Genomic DNA, 14,349 nt, shown 5'->3' with positions numbered 1-14,349 from the left:
AATAAAATATTATGCACATTTTTTTAGGCAATTTTTTTTTCCTCTTTCTTATACTCCTGTTATTTTTTTTTCTTTCTTTTTCCTTATATTTCTCTTTCGTTATCGTCATTATCATCACTACCACTTTCTTCTCCACCTCCTTTTTTTTCTCATCAATTAATTTTTTTTTCTCCTCTTCCTACATTATCATCACCACTACCACCATTACCATGCCATCTTTTTCTTCTTAGTTAAATATCACACAATTAGTTGAACGATTCATTAAGAAATTTCCTGCGTCACGGTTAGAAAAAATTAATGTCCTTCTTGTGCAATTCAAAACTTCCATTACTCCTCTTCTTCTTCACTATAGTACCATACAATCAATTCCGCAATAACAAAATAGATCATTTAATTAAAAATAATACAAAAATTTTTAGTAAATGACATAAAAAAAACTTTAAAAAATTACAAGTTTAAAATCTTGACAAGATTAATATGTTTAAATATGTTTTAAAATAATAAAAAATACATTAATTTGTTGTAAATGACACAGAAATGGCTAAATCTCTTATATATATGAATTTAATACCACTCAACTGGTTCAATGATAAAAAAATACATTATTTAATTGGAAATGTCACCATAAAAAAAAGTTTTATGTCAAAATTAAAAAATTTTTATGTCACGCCTAAAAAATTTTAGTGTTATTTTTCAGATAAATTATGTATAATTCAAAATTTTCATTCTTTCTCCTTTTTTTTCTGGTTTCACATTTTTATAAAGTGAATTCTACCCAATCTCCTCTAAAATAACATGTAAGTTACCCTTCATGATGTGTCACATTTTAATTGGTTATTACTTAACTATAGTTGGGTTATTTTGTAATTTATTATTTGAGATGGGTAATTGTATAATTTCTTAAAATATTAAAATTCTACCCCATTAATTGAAGCACGTTCTCACGCAATCTCTTTCTACAGTGCATCATTTCTTAACGGGTCGTTGAATTCCCATGGCTCGTAACATCATTAATGGTTAGTTTGGTTATTAAATTTTTTTATTAAAAAAATATATATTTATTTAATTACAAGATGGAATATATATTCATATTTAAAATATAATATAATAAAATAAATCTATTAAGAGTACTTAAAAGTATAATTAAAATCAGGAATATACAAATATAATAATAAAATTTGTACTCTAAACAAGTAAACATATCTTTTATCATACATAAATTATTTAAAAAAAATATAAATTGTTAAAATTAATAACACAAATTTAAAATGATAAAATTCAACTTTCTTACAAGTAATTTTTATAGTATTTTTATTCTTTTAATTTTTAATTTATTAATATTTTATTATTTAATTAATGATTAAACAAATTATTTTCATGAGAAATATTTTTTGTATAATCTTAAAGAAGAGACCAATATACCAATTTAAAAATTAATGTAAAAATGATATTTTAAATAAAAAATAGTTAATATTAAAATTTTTAAATACAAAAGCAAATTATATAGATATTCAGGATATAAATATAAAATACATGTTTAAAATAAATAAAGGAGACAAAAATAATTATTTATTTCTCATGAGTACTTCCATTTTATCTGTTTTATTTATTTTATGCATATATTTTATATTTATCTTTTAAATATTTATACAAATTATTTTTATATTTAAAAATTTTAATATTAAATATTTTTTATTTAAAATTTCATTTTTACTTTATTTTTTAAACTACTATATTGGTCTCTTCTATAAGATAATACAAAACATAATTTTTTATAAAAATAATTTGTTTAATCATTAATTAAATAATAAAGTACTAATAAATTGTAAATTAAAAGAATAAAAATATTATAACAAATACAGTAAAAAATTGGATTTTATTATTTTAAATTTGTATTATTAATTTTAATAATATATTTATTTTTTAAATAATTTATGTATGATAAAAAATATGTTTACTTGTTTAGAGTACAAATTTTATTATTATATTTATATATTCATGATTTTAATTATACTTTTAAGTATTTTAAATAGATTTATTTTATTATATTATATTATATTTTACATATGAATATATATTCCATATATTATTTTTAATGAAAAAAATTTAATAACCAAACTATTGAGTGAGAGGACACGAGATAGCAATGAAGTCGGTGCTGACTATACTGGAAGTAGGTGCTGACTATACTGGGAAGATCGAAGAAGTTACAAGCCATGGAAATTCAACAACTCGTTAAAGAATGATGCACTGTAGAAAGAGATTGCGTGAGAACGTGCTTCAATTAATGGGATAGAATTTTAATATTTTAAGAAATTATACAATTACCCATCTCAAATAATAAATTACAAAATAACCCAACTATAGTTAAGTAATGACCAATTAAAATGTGACACATCATAAAGGGTAACTTACATGTTATTTTAGAGAGGGTTGGGTAGAATTCACCTTTTTATAATTCTTGTTTCACCTTCTTAACAAAAATCTATATGATGGGTAAAAAATTTCAATGTCAAAATTGAATAACTTTTTTTTCCTCTCTTAACAAAAACATGTGTGATGATTAAGAAATTTCAATGTCAAAATTAAAAAACTTCAATGTCACGGTTAAAACTTTTTTGGTGTTATTTTTTAATAAATTATGCATAATTTGAAACTCTTCCTCCTCTTTATCATTATTATCACTTCTTTTTATATTCATCTTTTTTTTTTATTTCACCTTCTCATATTCTTCTTAAAAAAAAGTACAGTAATAACAGCAATAATAAAAAAAATAATAAGAAAAAAACACAAGAAAAGAATAAAGAACAGGAAAAGAAAGGTATTCATATTAAAGAGGGCGAGATATGCATTAGTAGAGAATTAGAAGATGTTTAGTATTAGTTTTTGTTGGATTTGTATCAACTTAGTTGGACCTGACTAAAAAGAAAATTTAAGTGTATAACAAGAATGTTACTTTAAATTGTTTTATTTTTTTATAATTATTTAATAAATTAAAGAATAAATTGCTAAAAAGTAATTCAAGTAATAATAAGCAGGATTGATGATGTATAAAAGTGAAATATAGGTTAACTCTGGTCCATATTAGTATGAGTATATAGATCTAGTTTTTCTTTTTGCTAGTTATGCTAAAGTCCTCCATACGAAACATGTGTGACTATTTGTTCTCACGTATAAAGGCTGCATATTCTCATATGCGCAGTTTTATTATTTGAAATCCTTTCTCATTTTTGTACGCACTTATCTTCAACCGTTTCTTCCTAAACCACACCGCTACCTCCCACCATATAGCTAGCTAAACGACTGACTCTTAACTTTTAGTTTTATCCAAAACCATCAAAACACAATGCAAGTAACAAAAAATATACACAAAACAATAATAAAGACTGGATTATCCAAACAACCGCCTTTCTCACTCTTTTTGATGCATGCTACATTCATTTCACCCAGCACAAAAAATAATGATGATTTAGCTTGTTGATATATTCGTTTAAAAAAGAAGAAGAATTAAAATTGGTAGTGCCACATGAGCTGGTGCGAGACAAAAGCAGAAGCCAAGTGTGTATAGGAGAAATTAACAGTGAGGCGTTATATGGACACGATCTGTCTGGTTTATCATGACAAGTAGCAGCATAGCCCCACCTTGGGCCACGTCTCAGGTACATGTATCTATCTATGTATCTATTCACTCATTCGAACCACTATAAATACCACCAGTCCCCTTACTTGTACTCTCCACCAACACGCTTCCTTCTATCCTAGTATTGTGTGTGTGTATGTGCTGCTGCAAATTAAAGTCATCAAAAGAAGATGCTGAAATCGGGGATGATGGGAATGGAGGAGAGGAAACAGGCGAAGAAACCAGCACAAGCCAGCTCCAGAAAGGGTTGTATGAGAGGGAAAGGTGGCCCTGAGAATGCGAGCTGCACCTATAAGGGTGTTAGGCAGAGAACTTGGGGCAAATGGGTTGCTGAGATCCGTGAACCCAATCGTGGTGCTCGTCTCTGGCTTGGTACCTTTGAGACCTCTCATGAAGCTGCTCTTGCTTATGATACTGCTGCTCGTAAGCTCTATGGCCCTGATGCTAAGCTCAATCTCCCTCTTCATCACCATCACCATTCTTCTTCTTCTTCTTCTTCTTCTAGTAATTCCTCCCAAATTCAACACAACCACCCTCTTATTAATAATATTATTACTACTCCACCACCAGCAACACCACTTATTAGTTCTTCTTGTAATAATAGCTTCAACACAGCGTCGTCCATGGTGGCCTCTCTTCATCAGCAAGTTGGGCCACCAATATACAGCAGTGATTCTTCATCCATTGTGTCTTCTTCCCTTCCATTGGACACCACCAACAATAAGGAGGAGGATGTTCTTCGACCGTTCTGGGGATCAGTGAATGATTGTTTGCCTGTGTTTGATGAATCAATCTGGACAGAAGCAGCCATGTCCCTTGATTTCCCTGTAATTGCTGCTGCAGAGGCTGCCACTGGAATTTACCCAAACGCCAACTTGGCAGATGTTGGTGTTTGGGACACCCCATGGTGCATGTAAAAGCCACCTCCATTCAATGCTGTCAACTACTACACTTGCTGAGTTGTTACTTTATACCATATGTTATGATACCATGATGTACATAAAGTCATAAACATAAAAACCAGGTAGAAAGGGGTGGTGTATATGGTATACAATATCTCAAGGCTATCATAAATAAATACATATATATAATATATATATATAGTAGTATAAGTCGTGAAGTGAAATCCACAATTCAACGTGCGTGGCTATTTGGGCACTTGGACGTGGTTCTTCCTTCTATAAATTAAAGAATAATTAATTTGTACGTGAAAATTAGTGCAAGAGGATGATCCATAGTGGTGCTAAAAGGAATGTGTGTCTTGTGTGAATACTTGTGTTTGTATATAATTATTATGGACTAGTCTCTACTGTGTATTATCAGTTCACCCTGCCCAACCACCAGCTTGCCCGTGCTCAAGTTTTATATGCCAATAATTATGTCACCTTATATTTACCATATATATACTTGGATCAATTATTTACTCATGCATACTGAATCAATCGTGTACATATTATATCATATATAGTACAAAATTCCTTGGTAAAAATTAAGTAGAGTATAATGAATTGTGAGCTTAATTTTATGCTCTTTTTTTTTGTGAAATATCAGTAGAAAAAAGTTCATTTAGAGTTGCTGAATCACAATGAAGCCATCTGTTAAAATAACCCTGTTCTGCTGCTCCTGAAGGCTGAAGGCTGCATTCTGGTAGCTCTTAGATTCTAAGCCGCCCTTTCAAGTTTAAAGATTCTATTTCAAATATCAAATTTTCAATCAATTTTGTCTCTCTTTAAAGATTATATTAACATATATACGTACACCAGATAAATGGATTTTATGAATACTGCAAAAGTTTCAGTCATGTATGTGTGGGTTTTGTCATTATTATTAGTTTCAATCAATTTTATCTTTTTTTATAGAAAAAGTATGAGGAGCCAATGAAATATTTATACAATGTGTACAATAGAGGTTTAGGGAGTATTAGAGATATAATCATTAGTGTTACCTTTTTTCATCAACTAAAGTTTTTGGGATGAGTGGTATCATGACATGATATTAGAACGCTAAATTCGATCTTTGGTAAACCCCAAAATCAGTTTAAACTTTTGGGAAGATGTTTATTATCGCTAGTACTCAAATAGTTATTATAGATAATATGTGAATGTTCATTTTGTAACTCAGTCTATTGTACACATTGTACAGATAGTCAATTATCTCCCTAACGAGATTCTTATTTATATATATAGAGGAGTTATATGGTGGCACAAGAAATGGTGGTTAATTGTGACCCACCAGTAGATATGTGACATCTGGTGGAAAGGATTATGAAGGGAAGCTTGTTTAATTAGTGCTGAGAATAATAAAAGTGCGATGACTCATGTTATTGCGGAGGGCAAAATAAAAAATTGAGCACAAAAAATTGAGCCTTAAAGTGTGGGCTGGGAACTAGGCCAACAAAAACATTAATACGGACAATAATTGGTAAAAACCACGGAAAAAAAAGTCTTGTAATTGTTTTTGTTTTTGTTTTTTTTTTTTTTTTTTTTTTTTGTTAGACGAAGATAGTAGATAACTAAATTTACAATACACGGAGTCTCTCATCAGGAGAGTAACTTTCTCTCATCAGGAGAGTATCTTTTTCTAGAATGCGAGGTTCTTCTTCAGTAGAGAATTTTTCATCAACATTTCAGCATATACTCAAAGATCCACAGTGCCACCTGGAAGCATATAAGCATAAGGTAACAAGCTGTCAACAAGTTGTAGAATGGAATCTATAGAAGGTAAGGTCATCAAGCTCAATAATACAGAAGCTCTTGGATATAAAAAAGATTGTTTGAACATAATAGGAAAGATAATTAGTGACAAGGAGATCAGCTTTAAAACATGCAAAAATACACTAATAGGAATGTGAGAAAATTCACAAGGAGTTGCTGTCACTGATGTTGGCCTAAAGAAAATTTTATTCAATTTCAGAGACAGGAAGAAAGGCCTACAGATTCTTCAGAATAGACCTTGGAATGTTAGAGAAAATCTAATTAATCACAGGCTATGGATGGGAGGAGAATTAGTCTTTGAAATGAATCATGACTATATAAAATTCTGGATACAGATTCATGGTATACCACTTAATTAATGAACAAAGAAATTGGAAGGTTAATAGGAGAAATGATAGGAGTGCTGGCTGAAGCTTAAGATCCTTTGGTAGAGGGGATACTTAGAAGAACGTTCTTAAGAGTCAGAGTTGGGATTAACATAAAGAAGCCTTTACCTACGGGCTTCTTTATGGATAGAGAGAATCAGCTATTGTTTTGAATTTTTTTCAAGTATGAAAAGCTGCCTGAATGTTATTGTTTTAATTGCGGAATAATAGGACATGAGAGGAAAACTTGCAAGAATCTAACGGCTATGACTTGCTAGGACCAGACTAAACCAAAGTATTCAGTGGATTTAGGGGTAAACTAAGTTCGATCATTATCAGCCATGGAGATAGGAAGCTCAGGTCAGAGAAGCAAGGAAAATGGGGATGAAGAAGAACAAGTGCGGCAAATCAAAACATGGGTAGAGAGAGTGAAAAAGAACAAGAAACAGAAGAAAGTGTGATCAGAGCTGATCTAAACATGCAGCAAGAATTAAGGGGGGAAGGTTTCTTGGAAAACCAAATATGGAGAGAGAACGAGAAGAACGAGGTAGGGGAGCAGGTAAGGACTCTGCAGGAAATTCCTGATTTTTAGGGATTGAAAGCTGAACATAATGAAATAAGGGATATAATCTGGTTAAATACGCCAAATGAGGAGGTGGAAAAGAAAAGTGGATATTGGGCCTTCTCTAAACAGGCCCAAAACATTGCAAATAAGGAAGAAAGGCTGAAAAGGAACTCTGGACTGATTAGGAATATATGGCCAACTAATATAGTAGATCCAGTATGAAAAATAAATCAACACAAGATAGAAGAGTCAAACAAACTAGTCAGCAGACAAAAAGAGATAAGCTGAAGCTTCAACAAGTGGAGCAAAAAGTTAATAGCTAAAAAGTGCTGGAAAAGGAAGACAAGGCTGCAGGAGGCATGGAACAAAGAACGATTAGAAAAATACTAAAAAACTTTGCTAAGGGAGAAGGGGATAAGATTGGCAAAGGAGGCATAGATACAGGTAAAGGAAAAGGAAAAACAAGGGATACAGGAGAATGAACTATAGCAAAGGACATTAGAAAAGTGGATGTATAGGAACCGATCATCAATGAGGTAAGCATGAAAGAGAAGGATCCTAAATTACAGATATTTGAGGAAGGAATGGATTACTTTGTCAAATTGCAAGTGAAGAAGAATGGGGTAATGGAAAACAAGGGACAGAATCTGAAGCTACAGGGTGGAAGATACAACTAGTACAAAAAATAGAGATCGGTCTAAACCTGAAATGAAAAAGAGATGAAGATGAGGTATTAATGCTGACTAATTCTGAATGGTCAGAGGATAAGCAAATTAAAGTGGAAGTGAATATAAAGAAGCAAAGGAAGGAAGAAGGCAAGGGTGGAGATAGGGAAGAGAACGTTGGAGGAGCGGATAGGAACTGGGTTATGGAAGGTAAAGTAGAAAACAAATCCATGGCCGAGGAGGCGGGCCTTATCAAGCCCCACCCTCAGCCATGAGCATCATTAGTTGGAACTGTCGAGAAGTGGTGGCCCCCGCGACAGTTTCGGAGCTTTTACATCTGCGTAAACAGATAAAACCCGCCATTGTATTTCTCATGAAAACTAGAGCTAAGGATAGTAATGTAAGTAAAATCAAGAGAAAGCTTCATTTTGATAAATACTTTTGTGTAGAATCCCGGGATATGTCTGGAGGTCTATGTTTGCTATGGAATGAAAATATTAATGTTGATGTTTACTCTTGGTCTAATTATTATATTAAAGCTTACATTAAAGATAGAAAAAAAAATGATTGGGAAACCGTTTTCATGTACGGTAACCCAAAACCAGGTGAGATGAGGGAGAAATGGGAGGAGCTCACAACAAGCAATCTTAACATGAATGAATCTAAACTCTTTATAGGAGATTTCAATGTTGTTTTAGCTTAAGAGGAGAAGGAAGGCATGCATGAGCAGCCGAAGAAACAGATTGTGGATTTCAAGAATTTTTTGGATTCTAATGCTCTCATGCACATGGATCTAAAAAGAGGTAAATTCACTTGGTTTAGCAATCCTCGAAATGGGTTAATAATTAAGGAAAGAATAGATAGTGTTCTTGTTAACTGGAAATGGAGGCACAAGTTTTCGAATGCAAATTTGATAGCTATGCCAGCAGTGAGCTCAAACCATATGCCCATTGTTTTGAGGTTACAGCCTAAGTATATGGTGGATAGGTCATTCAAATTTGAAACATTTTGGAACGACCATAAAAAATGTGAGGAGATTATTAAGATGAGTTGAAAAAAAGATGAGCATAGTAATAACGAATGGGGTAGGTTGCTGAAGAAGATGAGAAACTGCAAGAAAAATTTAAGGAATTGGAGTAGGAACACTTTTGCTAGAGCTAATATAGAGATTAAAAAGTTGAAAACTGAGCTACAGAAGCTTCAAGAGGCAGATTTAAATGAAAAACAGCAAGCACGAAAATGTTAAATCAAGGAAAGGATAAGCCAGTTATGGAGGCAAGAAGAGAAATACTGGGGAATGAGATCCAGGCTAAAATGGCTAAAGTGGGGAGACAAAAAATTCACATTCTTTCATGTGACAACAGTTCAAAAGAGAAATAGGAATAAAGTGGAAAGATTAAAAGATAAGGAGGGCCAATGGGTCTCAGGAGATAATAGAATGTTGAGGATAGTGGAGGAGTACTTTACAAAGTTGTTTACATCCTCAGCCAAATTTAATTTCAGAAATTGTATAAATAGGATTCCAAAAAGAGTTACTCAAGAAATGAACGAACAACTCATGGAGAAAATTTCAAAAAAAGGAGATTGAGGAAGCTGTTTTTAGCATGGGTAGCCTCAAAGTCCCTGGACCAGATGGATTAAATAGGCTTTTTTATCAGAGTCACTAAAACACAATAAAAAAGAAAGTTTGTGTTGTGGTTAAGAGCTTTTTTTATGAGAGTATTATATCAGAAGAGGTAAGTGAAACTACCAGAAAATCTTAATCAACTTAGGCCTATTATTTGTTGTAATTATATATACAAAATTATAATTAGGATTATAGTATTAAGACTTAGAAGATTCATGGATAAGATTATTTCGCCAATCCAGAGTGCCTTTCTAGGGAGTAGGTTGATCCAGGATAATATTATAATAGTTCAAGAGATTTTTCATAGTATTAATAAAAAAGGTAGGAATGGATTGGAAAGCCTAGCTATTAAGATAGATATGAATAAGGCTTATGATAGATTAGAGTGAAATTTTTTGGAGGCTACATTGATAGCTTTTGGTTTTGACTAGAGGTGGATTTTCTTAATAATAAAGTGTGTTAGAAGTGCTACGTATAAGGTTAGAATGAATAAGAGGCTCACTAGTAAAATTATACCTGAAAGAGCGCTGAGACAGGGCAATCCTATATCCCCATATCTTTTTATAATTGCGGCTGAAGTGTTCACTATTCTCATGGAGCAAGCAAGAGAAAGAAAGGAAATTTTAGGGTTCAAAATCGCACCTTAGCCCCTCCAATCACTCATCTTCTGTTTGCGAATGATTGTATTATTTTTACAGAAGTAAAAGAGGAGAAAATTTACAATCTCATTTTGATTCTTAATAAGTATACAGAGGCATCAGGTCAAATGATCAATCTGAATAAATCGGGGATTATTTTTGGTAGTCAAGTACCCATACAAACCAGAGTTAACTTAGAGAAAATCTTAGGAATGAAGTATTGAGATAATCCAAAATGTATTTAGGGTTGCCATGAATTTGGGACAGATAAAAAATTAAAGCTCTGAATTGGATAGAGGAGAAGGTGATGGAAAAAGTCGAAGGATGAAAAGAAAAGCTCCTAAACCAAGCCGGAAAGGAAGTCTGGTGCACGAAATTGTGATCTCCAGGCTCGAACAAATCCTGGTAATGGCTCCAAAACTTGGTGCTATGATCTTAATTCATAATTGTCACAACTTCGATACAACTAACCAGCAAGTGCACTGGGTCATCCAAGTAAGCTTACGCCACGAAGATTCTGGTTAGGAGATCTAAGAGATATTCGTTCTAGCTTAATTCATGTAGAACAGAAGTGTTTGTCAGGCACGGGTTCATAAGGGAGAATGATGATGAGCGTCACACATAGGGCCCACTTGGTGTGTGTTTGGGCTGAGCTTAAGTGTTGCACGTGCAGAGGCCATTTGTGGAGTTGAACGCCAGTTTCTGTGCCAGTTTGGGCGTTCAACTCTGGTTTTGGATCCTTTTCTGGCACTGGACGCCAGATTTGGGCAGAAGGCTGGCGTTGAACGCCAGTTGACGTCGTCAATGCTTGGCCAAAGTATGGACTATTATATATTGCTGGAAAGCCCTGGATGTCTACTTTCCAACGCAATTGGAAGCGCGCCATTTCGAGTTCTGTAGCTCCAGAAAATCCACTTTGAGTGCAGGGAGGTCAGAATCCAACAGCATCAGCAGTCCTTTTTCAACCTCTAAATCTGATTTCTGCTCAAGTCCCTCAATTTCAGCCAGAAAATACCTGAAATCACAGAAAAACACACAAACTCATAGTAAAGTCCAGAAATGTGAATTTAACACAAAATCTATTAAAAACATCCCTAAAAGTAACTAGATCCTACTAAAAACATACTAAAAACAATGTCAAAAAGCGTATAAATTATCCGCTCATCAAAGTCCTTATTAAAGCTGTTATACAAACTATTCCTGGCTACGCTAGGACAGTTATTGAATTTTTAAAAGTATTCTGTCAGAGATTAAATGCTAGGATTGCAAGGTTTTGGTGGGCCAATTCTAAAAAAGAAAGAGACATACACTGAAAAAGTTGGGACAAGGTTTGTGTAAGTAAAAGAAATGGAGGACTAGGCTTCAAGGATCTTCATGGCCAAAATTTAGCTCTTTTAGCAAAACAAGCTTGGAGAATCATAGAAAATTCTAATTCAATATGGGTACATATTTTGAAGGTAATCTATTTTTTCAATGGAGATTTTTGGAATGCGAAATGCTATAGTAATGCATCTTGGGCTTGGAAGAGTATAATTAAAGGAAGGGATTTTCTTCGCAGATATGGGAGATGAAGTGTGGGTGACGAGTCAAGAATTAATGTTTGGAATGATAATTGGGTAGTGGGCGAAGGAAAAATTCAAAGACAAGAAGGAATAGAGTTGAATTATGTTAGTGAACTTTTGAAGGAAAGGGAAGGGTGAGATGTGAGGAAGATTGAAGGGATTTTTACTGATATTGTCAAAGAAAAAATTCTTAAGACTCCTACAAACATTTTGAAAAGAGAAGATAGACTTATCTGGCCATATAGAAAGGATGGAAGCTACAGTGTCAGAACTGGATATCACATAGCTAAGAAGGAAAGCCAAGGTAACAGAATGGAAGAAGCTTTATCGAGTATGAATTTGGAAGAATTATGGAAGGAGATATGGAATGTCCAAACTCCTCAAAAGATTAAAAGTTTCATTTGGAGAGTAGCGCATAATATAGTACCGGTTAATGAAAGGTTGTTTAAAAGGAATATAGTCAACTCCCCTATGTGCCATATTTGTTTCATGGAGCCTGAGACTATCGAACATACATTGTTACTATGTTCATGGACGATGGCAGTTTGGTTTGGTAGCTAATGTCAATATTGTCCCTCTCAGGATCACATCACAAGCTTTGAAGAATGGCTTTTACAGAAAATTAGAAGAATTAAGGAGGAAAGGGTTCAGAAGCAAACAGAGAATAAAAGAATTAAAGTAGGGCGCATTATCTGGAGACCCCCGCCAAGAAATTGGTTGAAACTGAACGTTGATGCAGCCTTCCAGGAAGCTTCTGGTGATAGAGCAATAACAGTAGCTGCAAGGGACAGCTTTAAAAGATTTCTTGTGGAAAACACAGATAGAATCAGAGTTGTATCAATATTGCAGCAGAAGCATTAGCAACAAGGAATGCTTTAATTTTGGCAAAAAATCTATAGCTAGATATGATACTAACTAAATATGATTGTTTATCTTTGGTACAGGTAATTAAATCAAAAAGTAACCTTCTAGAGATTGATCCGATTTTGCAAGATATCTTTGAACTGCAGGAAAGTTTTAACAAATGTGGATTCACCTGGATTCCAAGAGAAGCTAACCAATTAATACATACCACAGCAAATTTAGTAATTACAAATCAATTGGGTCAAAAGTGATGCACTGATCTACTACGCACCGTTGCATGCATTCTTCGAAGAGAAGCACCAATATCATCATCTGGGCAGCCAAGCCTGGCGTCAGTCTAGAGGAGGAATCCTTACCTCTGCGGTGAAACTTTATACCGAAGTGAAGCCAGCAGAGTGACCTGATTCGGGCCTCGTCAACCGATTTGTAACTTGATTTTCAGATCTTGGCTCAGTCCAGAAGTGGATAACATAGTCTTCTCATGGAGGCCATGGATTGGAGTTCACTTCTCGGCCACAACATAACTCCCGTGAGGGAGATGATGAACTTGGAATTGGATGGGCGGATTGTTTTGGGATTTGGGTAGGATTTTTGGGCTTAGTCCATGACCAAAAAAAAAAAAAAATTAAATTTACAATACATGACTTATAAAAACAAAAAAAAGAGAAACTCAATTTACAAGGGAAAGGGAAAAACATTAAAAAGAGAACAAAAACACCCTTGATGACACTTTTTTTTCTATTTGAAACTCTTTCCTCTTTTTAATGATTTTTTTTGACAAAACTCTATTATTTTTATTAGTATTCATAAACACTAACCTTTCTTATAAATTATAGACGTTTAATTTAAATATTGTAACATTAATTTAAAACTATATGAAAAATTTGAATTTTAAATTTTAATTATATTATATATTTTTGAATAATTATCCAAAAATGTCTTCGAGATTTTTAATATTGAACATTTTAGTCTCCTAAGTTTCAAAATACATAAAATAATCCATAACGTTTATTTTTGTTAGACAATACCATCTCTCTTCAATTTGATTCTTTTAATCAAAATGACTGTTTTAAAATTTTTAATTTTTAGAACTGTTTTGAGACTTTTAAATTCTTCGGGACAATTTTGTATTTCATTCTTCGAATCAAATTAAAAAGAGACTAGATCATCTAACAAAGATAAACGTTGGGGACTATTTTATGTATTTTGAAATCTATGAGACTAGAAACTAAACCAATTAAAATGAGTGATTTATCCTAATTTTAAACTAATGTTACAACATTTAAATTAAAAGTGCATAATTTAAATATAATTTAGTGTTTATAAATATTAATAGTACAAATTATTTTTTATATTGTTTTTATTGTGGTGTTGTACAGTTTAATGGCCGAACGGGTGATGAACTTCTCACTATAGACAAGAATTTGACGCTGGCAGTTTGGTAAGTGCAAGAAGCCTGGGAGAAGCCATACGTCTCAGGACCGGCACAAAGCTCTATCATTCCTGCAAAAGAATTTTTGTGGATTACAAGAAATATGGGACTGCGCCACGCGTGTTTCATGTATGTTGTGTATATTAATATTATTATGTGTGATAATTTGTATATGATATGTTATTATTATAATTATCAATAAAAATATGATATTAGTATTGTTTCATAATTTAACCAATAAAATAAATAAAAATTAGTATTTTGATTAAAATTGACT

General features: G+C 32.8%; 1 protein-coding gene across 1 annotated transcript; it reads left to right on the top strand.

Annotated features, from left to right (window-relative positions):
• Positions 3,724-5,067, top strand: LOC107608113 (dehydration-responsive element-binding protein 2D). Its single transcript, XM_016310001.2, has one exon. It carries the CDS (start codon positions 3,811-3,813, stop codon positions 4,555-4,557), a length of 747 nt encoding a protein of 248 aa, XP_016165487.1. The 5' UTR covers positions 3,724-3,810; the 3' UTR covers positions 4,558-5,067.

This window comes from Arachis ipaensis, chromosome B07 (genome assembly GCF_000816755.2).
Source record: "Arachis ipaensis cultivar K30076 chromosome B07, Araip1.1, whole genome shotgun sequence".
Taxonomy (NCBI): Eukaryota; Viridiplantae; Streptophyta; class Magnoliopsida; order Fabales; family Fabaceae; genus Arachis; species Arachis ipaensis.
Note: the sequence above shows the minus strand (reverse complement) of the source record. Positions and strands in the feature narration are given on the sequence as shown.

What these genes read in the sequence shown, in the direction of transcription:
- LOC107608113 (XM_016310001.2), top strand. Translation starts at nt 3,811, where the DNA reads ATGCTGAAATCGGGGATGATGGGAATGGAGGAGAGGAAACAGGCGAAG.